Consider the following 27,332-nt stretch of genomic DNA (forward strand, 5'->3'; position numbering starts at 1 on the left):
TACAGCAGGGAGAGAAGGGGGGCAGGGAGAGCAGAGCACTAATATACAGCAGGTAGGGAGAGCAGAGCACTAATATGCAGCAGGAACGGGGAGTGCAGTGAGAGCAGAGCTCTAATATACAGCAGGGAGAGGGGGCAGGGAGAGCAGAGCACTAATATACAGAAGGGAGAGGGGGTAGGGAGAGAAGTGGACATACTGTAAGCTGCTCTGCTGGAGCCCAGAGCTGGTGGGTGGAGCCTCCTCTCCTCTAACAGTAACAGAGCAGTGGGCCATCCTCTGCCCTGCACAACACACAACTTTTGCTCCCGATGGAGAATCCTCTGCTCTTTGGTGGACCTGACTGAGCGCGTAATTGCATTCAACTGCTTCTGCATTCTAAAGCTGCACAAACTGTTGAAATTCTAATGTGGGGATAGAAAAGTCTGATGCTGTTGAGCATCGGGCCCTCCAGTCTCCCGGGCCCCCTTGCCTCACGGGCCCCATAGCAGCAGCGTGGTCTGCCACTATGGACCGTAGGACTCTGGCCATGGGTCAGTTTAGACCCGCTGCCTGCAAAACTGCAGGTCGCGGGAGGGGCAACGTGATGATGTCATCATGCCAGGACTCTGACATGTGGGGTCTACTAAAGAGACCTTCATATAGAGTGGGGGCTACTAAGGAGGCCCTCATACAGTGTGAGGGCTACTAAGGGGGTGCTTATAGAGTGCTCATATAGAGTAGGCGTTACTAAGGGGACTCAGGGGATACAGAATTAGGGCTACTAAGGGGGGCATTATACATTGTGGGGGCTACTAAATTAAGGGTGGGGGCTAGTAAGGGGGCCTTGATACATTGCAGGAGTTACTAAGGGGCCATCATACAGAGTGGGGGTCTACTAAGGGGACCATCATGCAGTGTGATGACTAGTGTCATGGCCACCATACAGTGCGGGGACTACTGTGGGATTCATCATACAGTGTGAGGGCTACTGTGGGGACCATTATACAGTGTGTGGCTACTAAGGGTCATTATACAGTGTGTGGGCTACTGTGGAGCCATCATATAGTGTGGGGTCACTGTGGGGCCCATCATACAGCATGAGGACTACTGTGAGGGCATCATACAGTTTGGGGGAAATCATACTGTGTATATTAGAGCTGTGGTGACATCATACTGTTAATAAGGGAGCTGTGAGGGCATTATTCTGTGTAAATGGCAGCTGTGGGCCTATCATATTGTGTATAGGAGAGCTGTGGGCCCATCATACTGTGTATAGGAAAGCTATGAACACATCATACTGTTTACAGGGGAGCTAGCTATGGACTCATTATACTGTGTAGAAGGGAGCTGTGGGCCCATCATTCTGTGTATGAGGGAGCTGTGGGCCCATCATAATGTGTATAGGGAAGCCGTGGGGACATCATACTGTGTTTAAGGGAGCTGTGGATGCATCATATTGTGTATAGGGGAGCTATGAAATGTAGGAGGACATCAGCATGCCAAACTCTACTTTACGCTTCTGTGTAAGCCAAAACAGTGCAGTTTACCTGCCTGAAATAAGTGGATTATTCATATGCTGAAGTCCAACTACTTTATTTTTTGTTATTGTGTGAAGGACATGGACTGATCTGATTGATGGATTTCGGCATTACTATTATCACTGTCTTTATTTTGTGACTGCTTCAAATTCTTTCTTTTGGCAATGTGGATAACCACGTGAGTAGATAGTGTCATCTGACAACACATTACCACTTAAGGTCCCAGGGACAGGGAACCAGGAAATTGTTACCACAAAAGAGCCAGGTGATGAGTATTCTAGTATTTTTTCTCCATTTCAAACTTATCAGGACTAAGTTTAGCAAAAAAAAAGAATTTCAAGATTAAACTGAAAACCATCTAAAAGTTTTAAAAAAAAGCAAGATTTTATCAACCAGCCTCACCTATAGTTCCATGTAAATCCACAGATAATACATTGTTAAGTCTCTGAATACTGATAATGAAGTAGATGTTACCCACAGTCCTATGGAGCATCACAGATAACACGCAGTGATAACTCTGTCAACACGTAATGAATGAAAAATATCACCTACATTTACTAAAAAAAAAACATAATAATAATAAAAAAATATATAAATAATACTGCCATACCAAAACCACATATTACTACCATACTGATAATTAACAAAAAACACTGTGCTGATATTACCACCATACAGCGAGCATATAGCACTGGATACTAGTTTATATAAGTGCTTTTTAGCCCTTAAGTTTGTATACAATACAGATGAGTTTAGTGACTCACGATTGATGCCTCCTCTGGTCAAAGTTGTTAATTTTCCCTTTTCCTCTCCATATTGTCCAGACCGTCATGACCATTTCTTCCATCAACATGACATCCAATTTCTGTAGAAAAGAACGCAAAGACATTTTTTTTATCTCTTTCCCATCACTTTGTCCATTTTTTCCCCAACTCTAGACATACCACATAGTGCAGGTCAAATCCTATTTCCGTGGGAGTGGACAAGTATGAACTAAAGAGTGATAGAGGAGATACCCTCTATATACAGAGCCTTATTTGTGTGTATTGTGTGCCTAACCTACCTTTACTAGGTCTCCAGCAATACAATAAAGCAAAGGTTAAATATCATCAGAAGATTTAAATCTGTATTCTATTATAAGCATATGTTTCCAAAATGTTTTTTGGTTTTTTTCTTATTTAGTTTTTGCTATTATCCACATTTAAAAAAAAATTCATAAACTGTACCAATTTTCACATACCAATGGAGCAGACAGAAAAAATGATATCTCCTGTTTTTATTGTAGCTGATTAACTTTACTGTTTAGACTAGGATTGCCTGAGCAGAGTCATTTCTTTATCTATTTTGTGCTTCTGGACTCTTAGATAAGATTAAATAGTGACAATATAAAAACAGATAAGCCTTTGAAAAAAATCTCCCTATTTCCACGTGCTGATAAGCCGATCGACTGTCATGTATTGGCTTGTTTGTGGAGGCCGACTAGAATTCTTCTGTATACATAAAATATCATCGTTATCAGCGAGACATTCCCTATTTACACAGGGCAATGTGCTGCCTATAGCAATAATTTTAATGCCGGCATGAATGATGCAATCATCTGATGAAGAAGGATTTTGTTAATTCATTTGGTGATCGCTGTCATGTTTGCACAAGCCAATAATTGTTGAACAAGTGTTCTAATGAACACCCGTACCTGGTTATCGGCTTATCTAAATGGGCCTTTAGTTTCTGAGGGACGCACATCCAGATGAAACTAGCAATGGCACCAGCTGGGTCCTCTCCATCCTGGGGCAGTCACGGTCTGAGTGTGACCATTAATCCCTGGCTCAAGGGCCCATGAGGACCTGGGGGGCCACCAGGGGATGTCTCAGTCCCCAGGTGGGCCAGTCAAAGCCTGCATAGTTTGATAGGTAAGCATCCAGTCCTACTTTACATACAAAAAATAGTATCTGTCCATCCTCCAGCCCTTCTTTACATGCCAAAATAGTATCTGCCCATATTACATGGGGAGGACATTTCATATCTATATTTAATTAATAATTTATATTTAATTTATTTACTTAATAGTGTATATTTCACTAATATGGTATGTTAACATTTTAAATAATCATATCTTACTCATCACATAAAACTAACCTTTTTCACAAGTAGATGGTTTGTACAGAACTGTGACATTCAGCTGTAACTTTCCTAGGCCAATGAGTGTAAAGTGTATAATGTGGGTTTGCACATCCGACATGTTTTTTTCTTAGGTAAATGCCAGGAAAAAAAAAAATTTTTTAAGGTTATATGTTTACCATTCCACAATGTCATCTGTTACTAAACACATGAAATAGAATTTCTGTACAACTTAGTATTCGATTTCTACAGAACTTTAACAAGTCAGAGTCAGGGGTGAATTCTGCAGGTGTGAGCATTTCTGTATCTTATAAAGTCATCAAGCTTATATTTTGCTGTCTGCGTTCTGAGGTTCGTGTTGCTCCTCCTTCTCTTCCCCTTCTTTGAAATGAGGGTATAGGCACCTAAAATCAGATGTGAGAAGACTGTTCATTAAATGCCTGCACGACCCCACACTTTCAAGAGTTTATCACAGGATTCAGGTAATCACGCTCCTAACTATATAGTTACAGAAAATAATAGCATAATTTAGGAGCAGTATATGGGGAACACATTTGCACTTGACTAAAAGATTGGCCATAATCACCAAGAGCGAGAGAGTCAAGAAATTAGAGAAAGTTTAACAGTAAAAATTAAAAGGTCAGGTTTGAAGAGCTAATGATAGAAATAGATTGAGGTTAAAAGAATCTGGTCAAAGGGACAAATTAGACCAGCACTGGTTTAATGGTCAGTACTAGAGGAAGAATGTCTAGATACTCATATAAGATTATGGCAAGAAAACCAAATGCATCTAAGCCAGCAGTATTTTTCTCCTTGAAGTTGTTTGTCACATTTTTCGGTAGTCTAAGAAAATAACTACCATACTCCTGAAATTGTGCATAGCTTTTATTGACGATACGAATTCACCAGTTTTTGACATTCTGTGCGATAAAACATTTCTGCCTCCTTCATAAACACTTGATTTTTTAAAAATTCTGAACAATGATGTATAATTTCATGTGATTGATAAGAAAATGTAATCAGATAATGAGAAGGGGTGTGTCTATGTATAATATTTATATATATATGTATATATATTTTTATATACAGATATATATATTGATATTTTTGTGTATATATATATGTATGTATGTATATATAGATATATATGTGTATATATAAAAACAAAAAAAGCAGAAACAACACCAGCAATGGAATTTAGGTACCAGCCTCCCAGGCAAGGTCCAAGCCTTGTATATAATAAAAAAGTAATGGAGGCAAAACACTAGTTTAGAAAAGTGAAAATAATTTTTAATGGCTCATAATGGTGACCTTTCGGCTCTGCGTGTGAGCCTTTCTCAAGCTTTCTATGTGTGTGTGTATATATATGTATATGTAATTGTGTGTTTTTACATATGTATATCTATATTTATATGCGTATATAAAAAGGGTTTGGTACCGAGTTAGCCAGTTGAAAAAAGATAATCATTTATCTTATTTTTGTTGGCCATTACTAGGTATTATATCTACAAAATTAGAAAACTGAGAGCAATATACGTACAGTATTTATATATACATATAGATAGACAGATATATATATATACACACACACAGTGGGGAAAAATAAGTTTTTGATACACTGCCGATTTTGCAAGTTTTCCCACCTACAAAGAATGGAAAGGTCTGTAATTTTTATCGTAGGTACACTTCACCTGTGAGGAACAGAATCTGAAAATTAAAAACCAAAAAATCACATTGCTTGATTTTTAAATAATTAAATTGCATTTTATTGCATAAAATAAGTATTTGATCACCTACCAACCTGCAAGAATTCTGGCTCTCACAGGCCTGTTAGTTTTTCTTTAAGAAGCCCTCCTACTCTGCACTCATTACCTGTATTAATTGCACCTGTTTGAACTCTTTATCTGTATAAAAGACACCTGTCAACACACTGAATAAATCAAACTCCAACCTCTCCACCATGGCCAAGACAAAAGAGCTGTCTAAGGACACCAGGGACAAAATTGTAGACCTGCACAGGGCTGGGATGGGCTACAGGACAATAGGCAAGCAGCTTGGCAAGAAGACAACTGTTGGCACAATTATTAGAAAATGGAAGAAACACAAGATGACTGTCAATCTTCCTCTGTCTGGGGCTCCATGCAAGATCAAGCCTCATGGGGTAAGGATGATTCTGAGAAATTTTATGAGTCAGCCCAGAACTACACAGGAGGACCTGGTCAATGACTTGAGAGAGCTGAGATCACAGTCTCAAACATTACCATTAGCAATGCACTATGCCGTCATGGATTAAAACCCTGCAGGGTACGCAAGATAGTAACATAGTAACATAGTTTGTAAAGCCGAATAAAGACTTGCGTCCATCAAGTTCGACCTGTTAGTTCTGCAATTGCTAAAGTTGATCCAGAGGAGGGCAAAAACCCCAAATGATTTAGCCAATCTTCACCTGAGGAAAAATTCCCTCCCGACTCTGAAACCAGCAGTCAGAATAAATCCCTGTATCAACCTACTATTTTATTTTATTTTTAAGTATATGCTGAAATCTGCCTGGTATCTAGAAATGCATCCAGTCCCCGCTTGAACTGGTGTAGTGAATCCGACATTACCGTCTCCTCACTCAGTGAATTCCATATTCTCATTGCTCTTACCGTAAAGAACCCCTTCTTAAAGAACCCCTTCCTATGCTGGTGCTGAAACCTTTTCTCTTCCAGTCTTAGTGAGTGCCCTCTTGTTACCGTAATATCCCTCCTTTTGAACAAATCCCGGGCAAGATCTCTATACTGTCCCCTAACATATTTGTACACATTTATTATGTCCCCCCTCAACCTTCTCTTTTCCAGGCTGAATAGTTCTAGTTTTGCCAGCCTCTCTGGGTATTGCAGTCCCTCCATTCCCTTTATTAATTTTGTTGCCCTCCTTTGTACCTTTTCAAGCTCATTTATATCCTTTCTATATATTGGGGCCCATAACTGAGCACAGTATTCCAAGTGTGGTCTGACCAGTGCTTTGTACAGTGGAAGAACAATGTTCTCATCCTTTGCAGCTATACCTCTTCTGATACATCCCATTACCCTGTTTGCCCTTACAGCAGCGGCCTGACTTTGGGCACTCCAATTTAGTTTGCTATCAATCAAGATGCCTAAGTCCTTCTCCATCTCTGAATTCCCCAATGATTTCCCATTCAGTGAGTACTGGTGACTTCCATTTTTCCTTCCCATATGTATGACCTTACATTTCTCCTCGTTAAACCTCATTTGCCATTTAATGCTCCACCTACCCAGCTTATCCAAATCCCTCTGTAGGTCTGCACTGTCCTCTTTTGTATTAATTGTTTTACATAACTTTGTGTCATCTGCAAATATTGATATTTTACTATTTATCCCGTTGACTATGTCGTTAATAAAGATATTAATTAACATTGGGCCTAGTACAGACCCCTGTGGTACCCCACTAGTGACGCTTACCCAATCTGAGTATATTCCATTTATAACCACCCTCTGCCTTCTATCCTTTAGCCAGTTAGCTACCCACTTGCAGACATTTTCCCTCAGCCCCATCATTCTCATTTTGTATACCAACCTATTATGTGGCACGCTATCGAACGCTTTTGAGAAGTCGAGATACACGACATCCACTGGTTCCCCCTGATCTACTCGAGAGCTAACCTCCTCGTAGAAGTCAATCAGGTTTGTTTGGCAGGAGCGATTCCTCATGAATCCATGTTGGTTCGGGATTAAAAGATTATTAGCATCAAGATGCTCCGTAATTGCCTCTTTAATGAAGCTTTCAAAAATTTTGCCCACAACGGACGTCAGACTCACCGGCCGATAGTTTCCGGCGTCACTTTTCGCTCCCTTTTTGAATATTGGCACTACATTCGCCTGTCGCCAATCAAGTGGCACAGACCCAGTCTCAACAGAGTCCTTAAATATAAGATATAATGGTCTGTCTATCACATTACTTAGTTCCCTTAGTACCCGTGGGTGTATGCCATCAGGTCCTGGTGATTTGTTTATTTTAATGTTACTGAGGCGTTTCTGTACCCCAGCTTGGGTTAGATTTGTCATACTTAGTGGAGGATTAAGCTTGTCACTTCTCATTTCTCCTGTTAGTTCTATTTCCTTTGTGAAAGTTGTCGAAAAAAAATTATTTAATAGATTAGCTTTATCCTCATCTTTCTCTATGATTTTGCCTTCCTCACTTTTTATCGGTCCAATATTATCCGATTTAATCCTTTTACTATTTATATACGTAAAGAACAGTTTGGGATTTGATCTACTTTCCCTAGCAATACGTCTCTCTGTTTCCTCCTTCGCTATTTTTATTTGTTTTTTACAGGTTCTCGTTTTTTCCTTGTAACACATTAGTGCCTCCTTACTGTTTTCCTGTTTTAATCTCTTGAATGCCTCTTTTTTGCTATTTAACGCCCCTTTTACGTTCTTGTTCAACCATATTGGTTTCCTCTTATTTCTGGCCCTTTTATTCCCATACGGTATATACCTCTCGCACTGAGTATTCAGAATTCTTTTGAAGATTTCCCATTTACTATTCGTATTTCCTTGATTAAGAACTTTGTCCCAGTCAATAAGTTGAAGGCTTTCTTTCAGCTGATCAAACTTCGCCCTCCTAAAGTTTAATGTTTTTGTTGTTCCCTTATTGATAACCCTACTGAAGGGCATTTTGAAGTCGATAATATTATGGTCGCTATTACTTAGGTGCCTCCCTATCTGTACCTCAGTTATTCTATCAGGCCTATTAGTCAATATTAAGTCCAACACGGCCTTCCCTCTCGTTGGTTCCTGCACTAGTTGGGAGAGATAGTTATCCTTAATATTTGTCAAGAACCTTTTTCCTTTCTGAGATCTACAGGTTTCTGTTTCCCAGTCAATATCCGGGTAGTTGAAATCCCCCATTACAATCACTTCATTATGTTTTGCTACTTTGTCTATTTGTCCTAATAGCAGATTCTCATTCTCCTCTGTTATATTGGGTGGCTTATAGCAGACCCCCAGTAATATTTTATTATTATTTTTAGTTCCCTCTATCTCTACCCACATGGACTCGACCCCCTCTTCTCCCTCTCCTATATCTTCCCTTAGTCTGGGTTTTAGACATGACTTTACATATAAGCAGACTCCTCCGCCTTTCCCCTGTTTCCGGTCCCTTCTAAATAAATTATAATCTAATAAATTTACCGCCCAGTCGTAGCTATCGTCTAGCCAAGTCTCTGTTATACCTACGATGTCATACCTCTCCTCCGATATAAGCGCCTGCAGCTCATCCGCCTTATTGGTCAGGCTTCTTGCGTTGGTCAGCATGCAAGATAAAACTTTGGGGTTATTTAGCATCCTATTCTTCTCTAACGATCTAACTGTACTATCCCCACCCCCCTCTCCACCCTCATTATATTCACTTCTCCCCTTCCCCCTTGCTTGCCTCACATCCCAACTATTTCCTTGGTTTCCCCCCCCCCCGTCTCTAGTTTAAAAACTCCTCCAACCTATTAGCCATCTTCTTCCCCAGCACCGCTGCACCCTCCCCATTGAGGTGCAGCCCGTCCCTACGGTAGAGCCTGTAGCCGACCGCGAAGTCGGCCCAGTTCTCCATGAACCCAAACCCTTCTGCCTTGCACCAACTCTTTAGCCACTTATTCACCTCCCTAACTTCCCGTTGGCGCTCCTGTGTGGCTTGCGGGATTGGTAGTATTTCTGAGAAAACTACCTTGGAGATCCTTGCCCTAAGCTTCCTACCTAGGTCCCTGAAATCATTTTTAAGGACCCTCCATCTACCACTCACTTTGTCATTGGTGCCGATGTGGACCATGACCGCTGGGTCTTCGCCAGCCCCACCCAGTAACCTGTCAACCCGATCCGCGATGTGCCGGACTCGAGCGCCAGGGAGGCAGAACACCGTTCGGCGATCCCGGTCTTTGTGACAGATTGCCCTGTCTGTCCCCCTAATAATAGAGTCACCCACTACCAGAACCTGTCTTGCCTGCCCTACACTTCCCCCCTCCCCCTCATTACTGGAGCATACACTCCCCCGGCGGTCAGAGGATCTGTCGTGCTCCAATAATGCCGGTTCTGAACCAGCCTTCCTATACTTCTTCCCTCTATCCCTCCTAACTGTTATCCAGCTCCCTGCCTGTTCAGCCTGCACTTCCCCTCTATGCTCCACCCCCAGTATTGACCCATTGAGTGTCTGCTCGGTGAGCAGCAAACTCCGTTCCATGTTGTCGATGCTCCTCAGTACCGCTATCTGAGCACTTAGATCCAGAATTTGGGCTTCCAAGTGCACGATATGCTCACATCTCTCGCAGCAGTATGGATCCTCGAGCGGTTGCTCACGGAATGCATACATTGCGCAAGATGTACACTGCACGGCTCCGGCCAAAATGGACGTCATTCTAAATATGGGGATACAGTCAGTATATATACAAGTACAAAACACAATTATTTATATATAGGTGTATGGACGGGGATCAACTAGGGATGTGCAAGTGTATCAATTAGATATCGGCGGGGGATCAGTTAAGTATGGACGGGGGATCAATTAAGTATCAAGTATGGACGGGGGAATCAGATAAGTAGGTCAGGTAGATTAATTAAGTAAAAAGTAAAGTAAAGAAAGAATGAAATACAGTCAGCAATTCAGTCCTAAGTCCTCCCTTCCAAACTCCCTGAATCCAAAGTCACTGAAAAACAAGTCACACACTTACTTTCGTTCGCACTTACGCTCCGGACACACGCAGCTCGTTCACACTCGCAAACTAGATCCCTCTGCTCACGCCAGCACATGTCCAGGCCTGTTTGAAGTTCAGCAATGACCATCTGTATGACCTAGGGGAGACATGGGAGAAGGTCAGAAGAGACCAAAATGGAACTTTTTGGTATTAACTCCATTCGCCGTGTTAGGAGGAAAAAGAAGGATTAGTAAAACCCCAAGAACACCATCCCAAAACATGATGCATGGTGGGGAAAACATCATACTTTGGGGTGCTTTTCTTAAAGGGGACAGGACGACTGCACAGTATTGAAGGGAGGATGGATGGGGTCATGTATCGTAGATTTTGGCCAACAACATCCTTCCCTTAGGAAGTGCATTGAAGATGGATCGTGGCTGGGTCTTCCAGTATGACAATGATCCAAAACAAACAGCCAGGGCAACTAAGGAGTGGCTCCGTTAGAAGCATTTCAAGGTCCTGGAGTGGCTAAGCCAGTCTCCAGACCCCCAATGGAAAAACTTTGGAGGGAGCTGAAACTCAATGTTGCCCAGCGATAGCCCTGAAACCTGAAAGATCTGGAGAAGATCCGGAGGAGTGGGCCAAAACCCCTGCTGCAGTGTGTGCAAACTTAGTCAAGAACTACAGGAAACGTCTGACCTCTGTAATTGCAAACAAAGGTTTCTGTACCAAATATTAAGTTCTGTTTTTCTATTGTATCAAATACTTGTTTCATGCAATAAAATGCTAATTAATTATGTAAAAATCATACAATGTGATTTTCTGGATTGTTTTTTAAGATTCTGTCTCTCACAGTTCAAGTGTACCTATGATAAAAATTACAGACCTCTCCATTCTTTGTAGGTGGAAAAACTTGCAAAATCGGCAGTGAATCAAAAACTTATTTTCCCCACTGTATAAATATATACTGTATATTACTTATATATGACTCTAAAATGTACAATTAATACTTAGCTGTTTTATTCTATCAGTTGGCAAATTATTTGTAACATATTTGTCTTTACAATGTGTGAAGTCCATAATCCAATATGTAATAATAGTAATAATAATAGTAATAAAGAGTGTTGAGCGAGCATGCTCGACACTGCTCGGTACTCGCCCGAGCATCTCGCTACTCGGGATGTTCGGCGACCATCGAGCATTTCCGGGTTACTCGGGCCGGAGCTCGGGTCTCCGCCCTGCATGTTTGGCGCTCTTTACAAAGCCAATGAACATGCAGGGATTGCCAGCCAGTCACTGTAATGCCGCAGCTATGTTGCTTGTGGGCATTACAGTGATTGGCTGGCCACACAGCGTCACCTCGAGTATTTAAAACCGGGCGCTGCCATCTTGGACACAGATCAGACAGTGTAGGGAGAGCGTGACCCACCACGCCCCCTGAGGAAGTTTGGAAACACATGTCGGGGCCTCCCCTGACACTGCTGGTTATCTGTTTACTCTCACTAAGTATGCCTTACTTAACCCTTTCCATGTGATGTTTGTACTTTTTATGTGTTGCTGAAAAAACTTCTGATGGTTGTCTATACTGTGACTTGTTACAGGTCACTTGATCTATGTCATTATTACTCTTTCTATGACTTTCTCTGCACACATTGTTTGTGACTTGTGGATTGTATGGGTTGGACTATGTGACCTATTATAGGTCCAATGTGAATTTGATACCAGCTGTGTCGGGGCCTCCCCTGGCACTGCTGGTTATCTATTTACTTTCACTAAGTATGTCTTACTTAACTCTTTCCATGTGATGCTTGTACTTTTTATGTGTTGCTGAAAAAACTTTTGATGGTTGTCTATACTGTGACTTGTTACAGGTCACTTGATCTATGTCATTATAACTTTTTCTATAATTTTTTCTGCACACATTTTTTGTGACTTATGGATTGTATGGGTTGGACTATGTGACCTATTATAGGTCCAATGTGAATTGGATACCAGCTGTGTCTTTATCTACCCCCTGCTGCGTCACATGCTCATGTTATGTCCTTTCACACATGTTATTTACACCTATGTGTTATCTTTTTTTTAAAAAAATATATAAATAAAGCATTGATCTTTTTTAGTCTAACATATGGTGTTTTGATTATGTTACTTTGGGGTTTTGAAAATACCTATGGTCTTTCTGGTTCATATAGTGTAGGGAGAGTGCTGCTGAGTTAGGGAGAGATATATAGTGCGAAATAGGTAGTGTTGGGTCTCTAAAGCCTGCCAAATCAAACAAACAGTCCTTCTCAGGACTAATATCCATCCCAGATATCAGGCAGGCAGGCTGTATAGGAGACGCAGTGGTTATACCAGCAAACAGTGCATTACAGTCCTCTATGCTCCTGCTCGTCAAATTGCTAGAGTTATCTCCCGGTCTCAGGGGCCAGGAAAAATCCTTTTTTTTCATCTAAATTTTATTTTTCCCTCAGTCAGACTGTACAAATACGCATCTTACTAACCTTTTGGTATCCCCCCCCCCAAAAAAAAAAAATAAATTGAGTGTGTCTGTGACTGTTCAGACACCAATATATCTGTTTAAAAGATTCTGGTGTAGGCCACAAAACTATAACTGTGGTTTTGCAGTTCCACGGTTCAAATCTCTGTATAATCCAGCTTTTGGCCTTTTTTCCATAAAAAAAAAAAACAGTAACAGTGTCTCGCTGACTGTTCAGACGCAAATATATCTGTTTAAAAGATTCTGGTGTAGGCCAGATAACTAGAACTTAGGTTTTGCAGTTCCACGGTTCAAATTTCAGTATTATCCAGCTTCTGGCCTTTTTTCCATAAAAAAAAATAGTAATAATGTCTCCCTGACTGATCAGACACAAAAATATCTGTTTAAAAGATTCTGGTGTAGGCCAGATAACTAGAACTGTGGTTTTGCAGTTCCGCGGATCAAATCTCTGTATTATCCAGCTTTTGGCCCTTTTTCCGTAAAAAAAACAGAAATAGTGTCTCCCTGACTGTTCAGACACAACTAGAACTGTGGTTTTGCAGTTCCACAGTTCAAATCTTTGTATTATCCAGCTTTTGGCCTTTTTTCCCGTAAAAAAAACAGTAATAGTTTCTTGCTGACTGTTTAGACACAATTATATCTGTATAAAAGATTCTGGTGTAGGCCAGATAACTAGAACTTTGGCTTTGCAGTTCCAAAGTTCAAATCTCAGTATTATCCAGGTTTTTCGCCTTTTTTCAGTAAAAAAAAATAGTAATAGTGTCTCCCTGACTGTTCAGACACAAATATATCTGTTTAAAAGATTTTGGTGTAGGCCAGATAACTATAACTGGTTTTGCAGTTCCACAGTTCAAATCTCAGTATTATCCAGCTTTTTGCCTTTTTTCCATAAAAAAAACAGTAATAGTGTCTTGCTGACGGTTCAGGTGCTCTGAAGAAAAAAGTAATCTCAATTGCAAAAAGAACTTCGGCACTCCATACATGAAAATATAAGAAATATTGTATCTGGACTAATGTCACTTTGAAAAATGAAGTTTTTTTGCGCATAATTTGGCCAATTTATGTGTGCCCATCAACCACGACAAGGTCACCTTCGTATGATGGGAAACTACGCTACACTACCACTGGATATGCCACTCTTGGGCTGTAAGCCTGTATGGACAATATGTCTCTGCTTGGGCTTTTAACCTACAATGTATGGGCTGGTAGAGCTAGTTAAAACCACCTGTGACTGAATGGGAGGGACACATGGTCAGAAAAAAGGCTGTCAAACTTCTAATAGTGTGAACACGTACCTGCTGCAATGCTCCAGGAGCGGGATCCCAAAAATGATTAATAGAAAAAAGAGAGGGGTCGCTCACTGGTCTATTCGGGTGCTCTGAAGAAAAAAGTAATCTCAATTGCAAAAAGAACTTCGGCACTCCATACATGAAAATATAAGAAATATTGTATCTGGACTAATGTCACTTTGAAAAATGAAGTTTTTTTGCGCATAATTTGGCCAATTTATGTGTGCCCATCAACCACGACAAGGTCACCTTCGTATGATGGGAAACTACGCTACACTACCACTGGATATGCCACTCTTGGGCTGTAAGCCTGTATGGACAATATGTCTCTGCTTGGGCTTTTAACCTACAATGTATGGGCTGGTAGAGCTAGTTAAAACCACCTGTGACTGAATGGGAGGGACACATGGTCAGAAAAAAGGCTGTCAAACTTCTAATAGTGTGAACACGTACCTGCTGCAATGCTCCAGGAGCGGGATCCCAAAAATGATTAATAGAAAAAAGAGAGGGGTCGCTCACTGGTCTATTCGGGTGCTCTGAAGAAAAAAGTAATCTCAATTGCAAAAAGAACTTCGGCACTCCATACATGAAAATATAAGAAATATTGTATCTGGACTAATGTCACTTTGAAAAATGAAGTTTTTTTGCGCATAATTTGGCCAATTTATGTGTGCCCATCAACCACGACAAGGTCACCTTCGTATGATGGGAAACTACGCTACACTACCACTGGATATGCCACTCTTGGGCTGTAAGCCTGTATGGACAATATGTCTCTGCTTGGGCTTTTAACCTACAATGTATGGGCTGGTAGAGCTAGTTAAAACCACCTGTGACTGAATGGGAGGGACACATGGTCAGAAAAAAGGCTGTCAAACTTCTAATAGTGTGAACACGTACCTGCTGCAATGCTCCAGGAGCGGGATCCCAAAAATGATTAATAGAAAAAAGAGAGGGGTCGCTCACTGGTCTATTCGGGTGCTCTGAAGAAAAAAGTAATCTCAATTGCAAAAAGAACTTCGGCACTCCATACATGAAAATATATGTCACTTTGAAAAATGAAGTTTTTTTGCGCATAATTTGGCCAATTTATGTGTGCCCATCAACCATGACAAGGTCACCTTCGTGTATGGAGTGCCGAAGTTCTTTTTGCAATTGAGATTACTTTTTTCTTCAGAGCACCCGAATAGACCAGTGAGCGACCCCTCTCTTTTTTCTATTAATCATTTTTGGGATCCCGCTCCTGGAGCATTGCAGCAGGTACGTGTTCACACTATTAGAAGTTTGACAGCCTTTTTTCTGACCATGTGTCCCTCCCATTCAGTCACAGGTGGTTTTAACTAGCTCTACCAGCCCATACATTGTAGGTTAAAAGCCCAAGCAGAGACATATTGTCCATACAGGCTTACAGCCCAAGAGTGGCATATCCAGTGGTAGTGTAGCGTAGTTTCCCATCATACGAAGGTGACCTTGTCATGGTTGATGGGCACACATAAATTGGCCAAATTATGCGCAAAAAAACTTCATTTTTCAAAGTGACATTAGTCCAGATACAATATTTCTTATATTTTCATGTATGGAGTGCCGAAGTTCTTTTTGCAATTGAGATTACTTTTTTCTTCAGAGCACTCGAATAGACCAGTGAGCGACCCCTCTCTTTTTTCTATTAATCATTTTTGGGATCCCGCTCCTGGAGCATTGCAGCAGGTACGTGTTCACACTATTAGAAGTTTGACAGCCTTTTTTCTGACCATGTGTCCCTCCCATTCAGTCACAGGTGGTTTTAACTAGCTCTACCAGCCCATACATTGTAGGTTAAAAGCCCAAGCAGAGACATATTGTCCATACAGGCTTACAGCCCAAGAGTGGCATATCCAGTGGTAGTGTAGCGTAGTTTCCCATCATACGAAGGTGACCTTGTCGTGGTTGATGGGCACACATAAATTGGCCAAATTATGCGCAAAAAAACTTCATTTTTCAAAGTGACATTAGTCCAGATACAATATTTCTTATATTTTCATGTATGGAGTGCCGAAGTTCTTTTTGCAATTGAGATTACTTTTTTCTTCAGAGCACCCGAATAGACCAGTGAGCGACCCCTCTCTTTTTTCTATTAATCATTTTTGGGATCCCGCTCCTGGAGCATTGCAGCAGGTACGTGTTCACACTATTAGAAGTTTGACAGCCTTTTTTCTGACCATGTGTCCCTCCCATTCAGTCACAGGTGGTTTTAACTAGCTCTACCAGCCCATACATTGTAGGTTAAAAGCCCAAGCAGAGACATATTGTCCATACAGGCTTACAGCCCAAGAGTGGCATATCCAGTGGTAGTGTAGCGTAGTTTCCCATCATACGAAGGTGACCTTGTCGTGGTTGATGGGCACACATAAATTGGCCAAATTATGCGCAAAAAAACTTCATTTTTCAAAGTGACATTAGTCCAGATACAATATTTCTTATATTTTCATGTATGGAGTGCCGAAGTTCTTTTTGCAATTGAGATTACTTTTTTCTTCAGAGCACCAGAATAGACCAGTGAGCGACCCCTCTCTTTTTTCTATTAATCATTTTTGGGATCCCGCTCCTGGAGCATTGCAGCAGGTACGTGTTCACACTATTAGAAGTTTGACAGCCTTTTTTCTGACCATGTGTCCCTCCCATTCAGTCACAGGTGGTTTTAACTAGCTCTACCAGCCCATACATTGTAGGTTAAAAGCCCAAGCAGAGACATATTGTCCATACAGGCTTACAGCCCAAGAGTGGCATATCCAGTGGTAGTGTAGCGTAGTTTCCCATCATACGAAGGTGACCTTGTCGTGGTTGATGGGCACACATAAATTGGCCAAATTATGCGCAAAAAAACTTCATTTTTCAAAGTGACATTAGTCCAGATACAATATTTCTTATATTTTCATGTATGGAGTGCCGAAGTTCTTTTTGCAATTGAGATTACTTTTTTCTTCAGAGCACCCGAATAGACCAGTGAGCGACCCCTCTCTTTTTTCTATTAATCATTTTTGGGATCCCGCTCCTGGAGCATTGCAGCAGGTACGTGTTCACACTATTAGAAGTTTGACAGCCTTTTTTCTGACCATGTGTCCCTCCCATTCAGTCACAGGTGGTTTTAACTAGCTCTACCAGCCCATACATTGTAGGTTAAAAGCCCAAGCAGTGACATATTGTCCATACAGGCTTACAGCCCAAGAGTGGCATATCCAGTGGTAGTGTAGCATAGTTTCCCATCATACGAAGGTGACCTTGTCGTGGTTGATGGGCACACATAAATTGGCCAAATGACGCGCAAAAAAACTTCATTTTTCAAAGTGACATTAGTCCAGATACAATATTTCTTATATTTTCATGTATGGAGTGCCGAAGTTCTTTTTGCAATTGCTGACTGTTTAGACACAATTATATCTGTTTAAAAGATTCTGGTGTAGGCCAGATAACTAGAACTTTGGTTTTCCAGTTCCACGGTTCAAATCTCAGTATTATCCAGCTTTTGGCCTTTTTTCCGTAAAAAAAATAGTAATAGTGTCTCGCTGACTGTTCAGACACAAATATATCTGTTTAAAAGATACTGGTGTAGGCCAGATAACTAGAACTTTGGTTTTGCAGTTCCACGGTTCAAATCTCAGTATTATCCAGCTTTTGGCCTTTTTTCCATAACAAAAAATAGTAATAGTGTCTCCCTGACTGTTCAGACACAAAAATATCTATTTTAACGATTCTGGTGTAGGCCAGATAACTAGAACTGTTGTTTTGCAGCTCCACGGTTCAAATCTCTGTATTATCCAGCTTTTGGCCTTTTTTCCGTAAAAAAAAACAGTAATAGTGTCTCGCTGACTGTTTAGACACAAATATATCTGTTTAAAAGATTCTGGTGTAGGCCAGATAACTAGAACTTTGGCTTTACAGTTCCACGGCTCAAATCTCAGTATTATCCAGCGTTTGGCCTTTTTTCCGTAAAAAAAACAGTAGTAGTGTCTCGCTGACTGTTCAGACACAAATATATCTGTTTAAAAGATTCTGGTGTAGGCCAGATAACTAGAACTTTGGTTTTGCAGTTCCACGGTTCAAATCTCAGTAGTATCTAGCTTTTGGCCTTTTTTCCATAAAAAAAGCAGTAATAGTGTCTCCCTGACTGTTCAGACACAATTATATCTGTTTAAAAGATTCTGGTGTAGGCCAGATAACTAGAACTTTGGTTTTCCAGTTCCACGGTTCAAATCTCAGTATTATCCAGCTTTTGGCCTTTTTTCCATAAAAAAAAATAGTAATAATGTCTCCCTGACTGTTCAGACACAAAAATATCTGTTTAAAAGATTCTGGTGTAGGCCAGATAACTAGAACTGTGGTTTTGCAGTTCCGCGGATCAAATCTCTGTATTATCCAGCTTTTGGCCCTGTTTCCGTAAAAAAAACAGAAATAGTGTCTCCCTGACTGATCAGACACAACTAGAACTGTGGTTTTGCAGTTCCACAGTTCAAATCTTTGTATTATCCAGCTTTTGGCCTTTTTTCCCGTAAAAAAAACAGTAATAGTGTATTGCTGACTGTTTAGACACAATTATATCTGTATAAAAGATTCTGGTGTAGGCCAGATAACTAGAACTTTGGCTTTGCAATTCCACGGTTCAAATCTCAGTATTATCCAGCTTTTTGCCTTTTTTCCATAAAAAAAAAAAACAGTAATAGTGTCTTGCTGACTGTTCAGACACAAATATATATGTTTAAAAGATTCTGGTGTAGGCCAGATAACTAGAACTTTGGTTTTGCAGTTCCACGGTTCAAATCTCAGTATTATCCAGCGTTTGGCCTTTTTTCCATAAAAAAAACAGTAATAGAGTCTCCCTGACTGTTCAGACACAAAAATATCTGTTTAAAAATTCTGGTGTAGGCCAGATAACTAGAACTGTGGTTTTGCTGTTCCACGGTTCAAATCTCTGTATTATCCAGCGTTTGGCCTTTTTTCCGTAAAAAAAAACAGTAATAGTGTCTCGCTGACTGTTCAGACACAAATATATCTGTTTAAAAGATTCTGGTGTAGGCCAGATAATTAGAACTTTGGTTTTGCAGTCCCACGGTTCAAATCTCAGTATTATCCAGCTTTTGGCCTTTTTTCCGTAAAAAAAATAGTAATAGTGTCTCGCTGACTGTTCAGACACAAATATATCTGTTTAAAAGATACTGGTGTAGGCCAGATAACTAGAACTTTGGTTTTGCAGTTCCACGGTTCAAATCTCAGTATTATCCAGCTTTTGGCCTTTTTTCCATAACAAAAAATAGTAATAGTGTCTCCCTGACTGTTCAGACACAAAAATATCTATGATAAAGATTCTGGAGTAGGCCAGATAACTAGAACTGTTGTTTTGCAGCTCCATGGTACAAATCTCAGTATTATCCAGCTTTTGGCCTTTTTTCCGTAAAAAAAATAGTAATAGTGTCTTGCTGACTGTTCAGACACAAATATATCTGTTTAAAAGATTCTGGTGTAGGCCAGATAACCAGAACTGTGGTATTGCATTTTCACGGTTCAAATCTCTGTATTACCCACCTTTTTGCATTTTTTACATAAAAAAAAAAAATTGAGTGTCTCGCTCAGTGTTCAGACACAAATATATCTGTTTAAAAGATTCTCGTGTAGGCCAGATAACTAGAACTTTGGCTTTACAGTTCCACGGCTCAAATCTCAGTATTATCCAGCGTTTGGCCTTTTTTCCGTAAAAAAAACAGTAGTAGTGTCTCGCTGACTGTTCAGACACAAATATATCTGTTTAAAAGATTCTGGTGTAGGCCAGATAACTAGAACTTTGGTTTTGCAGTTCCACGGTTCAAATCTCAGTAGTATCTAGCTTTTGGCCTTTTTTCCGTAAAAAAAATAGTAATAGTGTCTTGCTGACTGTTCAGACACAAATATATCTGTTTAAAAGATTCTGGTGTAGGCCAGATAACCAGAACTGTGGTATTGCATTTTCACGGTTCAAATCTCTGTATTACCCACCTTTTTGCATTTTTTACATAAAAAAAAAAAATTGAGTGTCTCGCTCAGTGTTCAGACACAAATATATCTGTTTAAAAGATTCTCGTGTAGGCCAGAGAAATAGAACTGTGGTTTTCCTCTTCCACCGTTCTAATCTCCCGTGGCCAAGGTGAAATTCTAGACCCAATTACTAGGGAAGCACACTACAACACCAGTATTGTGAACTGATCAGTGTGAACAGGTGATTATTTGGATAGCAGATAATACTTCCAGTTAACTGGGCACCACCACCTCCGGTCTGTCTTCCACACGGTCAAGTTTTAGTAGCCATGAGTCTCGACCGCATACTCCTCCTCACCCTGATGCTCCTTCCTCCCACCATGCCGAGTGTCGTCAGACAGCAACTGATCCCACAGTTGGACACTCGAAAGAGCTGTTCACTGGTCCATTTCCATATTTGTGCCCCTCGCCTGCTCCGCTTGAAGTGGCGGAAGAGGAGATCCCATGTAGCGATGCCCAAATATTTGAACAGCCACGGCCAGAGGAAGTCGACGCTGGCAATTTGTCAAAAGAGGTGCACGATGATGAGACACAATTGCCACGTAGTGAGGAGGAGGATCGTGGTGTGCAAGTGGAAGAGGAGGAGGTGGTGGATGATCTAGTAACTGACCCAACGTGGCAGGAGGACACACAGAGCGAGGCCAGCAGCACACAGGTGGAGGGAGGCAGAGTACCCCAACAGGCAGGAAGAAGCAGTGTGGTGGCCGCACACAGAAGGCGGGCAGCAGTTCCCCGTAACACCAACACGAGGGACGTTGCCAGTACAACCTGTAGGTCTTCCAGAGTCTGGAATTTTATTAAAGACTCTGCTGATAACCCCAAAATGGCCATTTGTACCACCTGCCATGCCAGCATCAGCAGGGGTGACAAAACTACCAGCCTGACCACCACCAGCATGATCAGGCACATGTCAGCAAAGCACCCGACTTTGTGGGGCGAACCCCAGGGTCCACGACCAGTGTCAGCAGGTGTCACCACTGCTTCTTCCGCTGTTGTGCGTGTGAGAGAACCCCCTGTTGTGCTTGCAAGGCAATCCCCTGTCCATACTGCATGCAAAGATGCCCCCTCCTCTCAGTCTTCACTTGTTATGGCAGTTTCTCAAGAAACAGCATCAACGTCCACGTCCCACTGCAGCGTTCAATTGTCCATATCCCAGAGCTTTGAACGAAAGCGCAAATTCGCAGCCAACACCCCACAGGCCTCAGTCCTATATTCGCACATTTCACGACTGCTTGCATTGGAAATACTGCCTTTTAGGCTGGTGGAGACAGAATCCTTCGGCAACCTTATGGCGGTGGCCGTCCCTCGGTACTCGGTCCCCAGGCGACACTATTTTGCCCGGTGTGCCATCCACACACTACACAAGCACGTGTCCCAAAACATCTGCCGTGCCCTCAACAACGCAGTTACTGGGAGAGTCCACCTGACAACGGAAACGTGGACAAGTGCTTGTGGCCAGGGACGGTACATCTCCCTGACGGCACACTGGGTAAACATAGAGGAAGTCGGGACCCAGTCAGACCTTGGGATGGAACACATCCTCCCCACACCGAGGATTGCGGGCCCTATGTCAGTCAGAGTTGCCCCCACAGTGTAAAGCTCCTGAGCATCATCCTCCTCCTCATGTTCAGCCTCCATCTCAGATATCACCACATCAGTTACAAGCTGGAAGCACTGCAGTACTGCCTCAGCCAAGTGGCAACAGGCTGTGCTGAAACTCATAAGCTTAGGTGATAAACCTCACACTGCTTGTGAGTTGTGGACAGCTGTGAAAGAGCATGCAGATCTGTGGCTGAGACCACTGAACCTACATCCAGGCATGGTCGTGTGTGACAATGGCCGTATCCTGGTGGCGGCTCTGAGGCGAGGCGAGATCACACACGTACCATGCCTGGCTCATGTGCTTAACCTCGTGGTTCAGCGGTTTCTTAAATCGTACCCCGAGTTACCAGATCTGTTCGTCAAAGTACGCCACCTGTCAGCTCATTTTCGGAAGTCGGCTACAGCTTCCACCGCCCTTGCTGTGTTGCAGCAGCGTTTGCAGCTTCCGGCACACCGACTGGTGTGTGATGTCCCTCCACATGTTGCAGAAGAGAGCAGTTGTGGAGTACCAGCTGCAACAAGGCCATCGATATTCAGGTCAGACTCCACACATAAGACCTCAGGAGTGGACCTGGATATAGACATATGTACCATCCTGACAAACTTTGAGGAGTCCACCAAGATGGTGAGTGGCGATGACGCCATCATTAGCGTCAGCATCCCACTTGTCTGTCTTTTGCAACACTCTCTGCAGAGAATTAAAGAGGAGTCATTGCAGCCAGAGTATGATGAGATGGATGAAGAAGCCATAGCGAGTGATTACACACAGCCCAGCCTCATCTCATCCCAACGTGCATTGGGGGACAATAAGGGAGAGGAGGAGGAGGAAGAACAGGAGCTGGTATCATGAGCTGTAGACGGTAGTACCTGTACAACTGTCATACCATCGGTTCAGCGTGGGTGGCCTGAGGACAGGGGTGGAGGAGGAGGAGGAGGAGAGCATGGTCAGTCGTCATCTTGGTGAGGACACGGAAGTCTTGCCCATTACCAGTCTGGCACGCATGGCTGACTTTATGTTACGCTGCCAAAAACCGTGACCCTCGCGTTGTCAAAATGTTGGGTGACAGTCATTACTGGTTGGTGACACTTTTAGACCCCCGCTACAAGGAGAACTTTCACTCTCTTATTCCTGAGGTGGAGAGGTCTACAAAAATGGGGCAGTACCAGAAGGCCCTTGCGGCAGAACTGTTAAAAAAATTCCCATCTGAACACTCTAGCGGCAGAGGTCACCGTTTGTTGCCCAACCAAGGCGTACAGGCGAGAGAGACGCAACTCCAATCCAGCAGAGGCAGGTGAACACTGTCAACGTTCTGGGACAGTTTTCTGAGACCCGCCCAGCTTACAGGCCCTGAGGCGCGGGGTACTCTCACAAGGAGTGGAAAGTTTCAAAAGATGGTGAGGGAGTACCTTGCCGACCGTACCAGCGTCCTCCGTGATTCCTCTGTGCCTTTTAATTAATGGGTATCCAAGCTGGACACTTGGAATGAACTCGCTCTGTACGCCTTGGAGGTCCTGGCCTGCCCTGCCGCCAGCGTGTTATCGGAGCGTGTTTTTAGTGCCGCTGGGGGAATTATAACTGATAAGCGCACTCGCCTGTCAACTGATAATGCTGACAAGCTGACCCTTATCAAAATGAACAAGGGCTGGATTGGGCCAGACTTCTCATCACCACCAAATTACAGCAGAGTAACATAAAGTCAAATCCACTGTGTTATTTCGGGAGGTGTATTCCCATGCACCGCTTCACACCCACACATGGGTATACGCTTCCTCATTTCGGCTGTATTTTGCTCTTCTCCTTATCCTCAGCCTCCACCACCACTATACCACCAGGGTGACCTTGGTCCGTGTTGCCAGCATTGCAAGTTCCTCCGTCCTAATTTTTGGCAGCTTTTGCTTGGAAGGCATAGGCAAAGACTATGGGAGACCCACTCCCCAATAATGGGAATGTTTTCAATATGCTGTACTGCATGGCTCTTGTAAGGGCATTGCAAGTTCCTCCATCCTTATTTTTGGCACCTTTTGCTTGGAAGGCATAGGCAAAGACTATGGGAGACCCACTCCGCAATAATGGGAATAATGTTTTTAATATGCTGTACTGCATGGCTCTTGTAAGGGGCATTAAAATCGTCTTGTTAAGCTACTGTGACCTCCACATCTCTTCCAAAGGTCATTGATATTGTCTTTTTATTCCACTGCGACCTCCACGTCTCTTCCAAGGGGCATTGATATTGTCTTTTGATTCCACTGTGACCTCCATCACTCTTCCAAGGGGCATTAAAACCGTCTTGTTAAGCTACTGTGACCTCCACCACTCTTCCAAGGGGCATTGATATTGTCTTTTTAACCCACTGCGACCTCCACCACTCTTCCAAGGGGCATTAAATCTGTCTTGTTAAGCTACTGTGACCTCCACGTCTCTTCCAAGGGGCATTAAAACCGTCTTGTTAAACCACTCTGAACTCCACAGCTCTTCCAAGGGGCATTAAAACCGTCTTGTTGTAGTGCCGGCGTCCCTGCCCTCTGCTAGGCAGGGACGCTGTTCCCCTCACCGCTCTGCTCCGTGCCCGGCGTCCCTCTCCCGCTCTGCTGGCAGCGCGCGCTCCTTTCCGGCCACTGTGCTTAGGGCGCGCGCGCGCGCCCTCCCTCTTAAAGGGGCCGCGCGCGCCGTCCTAAGGAGTCCCCGGCCAATGGCCGGAGGACTTTACCATATATAAGGCACCTCCTCCAAAATGGAGGTGCCCGAGCAATGTTGTTGCACCGTTCTACTCTGCTTCAGCCCTCAGGTCCCGTTGCCAGTTACCTGCCAGTTACCTGCCAGATTCCTGCCAGCTTGCTGTCCTAATCCTGCCTGATTTCCTGTTACCTGCCTGCCTGCCTGAGGTCCGACGGTCTGCCTTACAACTCCGGTCAGTCTGTCTAAGGACCAACTTGCCCGCTCACCTGGGAGCGCACATCAGCTACCTGCCTGCTTGCCTGAGGTCCGACGGTCTGCCTTACAACTCCGGTCAGTCTGTCTATGGACCAGCTTGCCCGCTCACCTGGGAGCGCTTCTCCGCTACCTGCCTGCTTGCCTGCCCGGAGGCTCCGCTGTCACGTGCTGTGACCACCAGCTATTCCAGACTCTTGCCCGCTCACCTGGGAGCGCTTCTCCGCTACCTGCCTGCTTGCCTGCCCGGAGGCTCCGCTGTCACGTGCTGTGACCACCAGCTATTCCAGACTCTTGCCCGCTCACCTGGGAGCGCTTCTCCGCTACCTGCCTGCTGGCCTGCCCGGGGGTTCCGCTGTCACGTGCTGGGACCACCAGCTATTCCAGAGACTCTTGCCCGCTCACCTGGGAGCGCTTCTCCGCTACCTGCCTGCTTGCCTACCTGGAGGCTCCGCCGTCACGTGCTGTGACCACCTGCTATTCCAGAGACTCTCGCTTGCTCACCTGGGAGCACACATCCTCCATCTGCCTTGCTAGCCTACCTGGAGGTTCAGCCATCACAGGTCGTACCTACCCTTTACCTAGAGACTGCCCCGGTCACTTGCCGTGACCTCCAGCCCGTTCTTCCAGAGACTGCCCCGGTCACTTGCCGTGACTTCCAGCCTGTTCTTCCAGAGACTGCCCTGATCACTTGCCGTGACCTCCTGCCCGTACACCCAGAGACTGTCCCGGTCACCTGCTGTGACTGCCTGCCTGGTCGCCATCCGCTCCCTTACAAGGACCGCTCCCTTGTATAGTAGCCCAGAGGTTCCGCCTCCCAGACCCGTTACACTTGTTAAGCTACTGTGACCTCCACGTATCTTCCAAGGGGCATTAAAACAGTCTTGTTAAGCTACTGTGACCTACACGTCTCTTCCAAGGGGCATTAAAACCGACTTGTTAAACCACTCTGAACTCTACAGCTCTTCCAAGGGGCATTAAAACCGTCTTGTTAAGCTACTGTGACCTCCACGTCTCTTCCAAGGGGCATTGATATTGTCTTTTTATTCCACTGCGACCTCCACCACTCTTCCAAGGGGCGTTAAAAGCGTCTTGTTAAGCTACTGTGACCTCCACGTCTCTTCAAAGGGGCATTGATTTTGTCTTTTTATTCCACTGCGACCTCCACCACTCTTGCAAGGGGCATTAAAACCATCTTGCTAAGCTACTGTGACCTCCACATCTCTTCCAAGGGGCATTAAAACCATCTTGTTAAGCTAATGTGACCTCCACGTCTCTTCCAAGGGGCATTAAAACCGTCTTGTTAAACCACTCTGAACTCCACAGCTCTTCCAAGGGGCATAGAAATGTTGTTTTTATTTACCTCTAACCTCCACGACTCTTCCAACGGGCATTGCATTTCTTCCAAATTTTAGTCAGCTTTTGCTTTTCAATGCATAGGTGAAAACTAAGGGAGACCCACTCCCCAATAATGGGTAGAAAGTTTTTAGTACGCTGTAATTCACGTCTGTTTCAAGGGGCATTGCAGTTCCTCATAATTTTTGGAAAGCCTTCCATTCACTGCTTAGGCCAACAGTGTACAGGAGACCCAGTTGCTATAAATGGAAAAAATGGTATAGTTAAGGCCCTCTGACCTCCATGTCACTTCCAAGGGGCATTGGAGTGCCTCGAAATTTTTGGTAGGCATTGCACTCACTGTATGCCCTATAACTGTGTAGCCGAACCACTCCTTTTGGTACAGAAACATATCCTACAAGACATGTGTGGTTGACTGGCCTGATATTGATGTGAATGTGAATGTTCCTCCTGCTCTTTCTCCTTTGCCACCACCTCATCCATCATTCGTCACCTTAAGCTTTGTTTTAACAGGAGTCATAGAACTGGGATAGTAGCAGGAAAACATCCAGCAATCCTCGGAGGAGGACCACCTCAGGCCTAGCCGCTACTACATACATGTGCTTGCATTCCAAGGAACAGAAAGCTAAGGAGATGGATGGCCTCATGATCATGAATAATTTACTCGTTGTGTAGGAGGCCGACCACTGCTGCTGTCTACCTTCTGAACTTTGTGTTGAAGCCTGATTGACCCAGGACCCGCAATCCTCTATGTCTGGAGGACGTGTTGCATCCCAGTGTCCAACTGTGTCCCAGCTTCCACAATATTAACCCAGTGTGAAGGCGTCAGTCAGATGGACCATCCCTGGCCACATTCCCTTGTCCACGTGTTTGTGGTTAGGCTGTCCTTCAAATATGGGTGGCTGGGGACCGTTTATGGACAACCGGCCGCCCCCAGGCGGCTGGGGACCGTGTGTGGGCACCCGTCTGCGGGTCAGCTGGGGACTGAGTATGGACACCCGGCCACCCCCTGGCGGCTGGGGACCAAGCGTGGACACCCGGCTGCCGGGCGGCTGGGGACCAAGTATGGACACCCGGCCGCCCCCTGGTGTCTGCGGACCAAGCGTGGACACCCGGCCGCCGGGCGGCTGGGGACTGAGTATGGATACCAGGCCGACGACGCAGCCATGACGTGGTGGCCAGATTCTGCCTCCACATACCTAAAAGGCCCAATTTCAAGTGCAAGCAAGCAAGCAGTATGGTATTGCAGCCTGGGGGTGGGTGGGTGGCAAGCTGCATACTTGCGCTTGCATTGCAAGGA

At 43.8% G+C, this 27,332-nt stretch overlaps 1 protein-coding gene across 2 annotated transcripts in view; it reads left to right on the forward strand.

The window, feature by feature from the left end:
- The first annotated feature begins 3,982 nt into the window (after window positions 1–3,982).
- Window positions 3,983–27,332, forward strand: part of ZAP70 (zeta chain of T cell receptor associated protein kinase 70) — a 298,385-nt gene continuing 275,035 nt past the window's right edge. For both annotated transcript variants that reach the window (XM_073655156.1, XM_073655157.1), the window contains exon 1: window positions 3,983–4,117. In XM_073655156.1, the coding sequence (XP_073511257.1) occupies window positions 4,072–4,117 (46 nt within the window). In that variant the 5' untranslated portion in view covers window positions 3,983–4,071. The remainder of the gene's footprint in view (window positions 4,118–27,332) is intronic.

Source organism: Phyllobates terribilis, unplaced genomic scaffold, assembly GCF_046119375.1.
Source record: "Phyllobates terribilis strain yellow unplaced genomic scaffold, ASM4611937v1 Scaffold_1__5_contigs__length_1240528914, whole genome shotgun sequence".
Classification (NCBI taxonomy): domain Eukaryota; kingdom Metazoa; phylum Chordata; class Amphibia; order Anura; family Dendrobatidae; genus Phyllobates; species Phyllobates terribilis.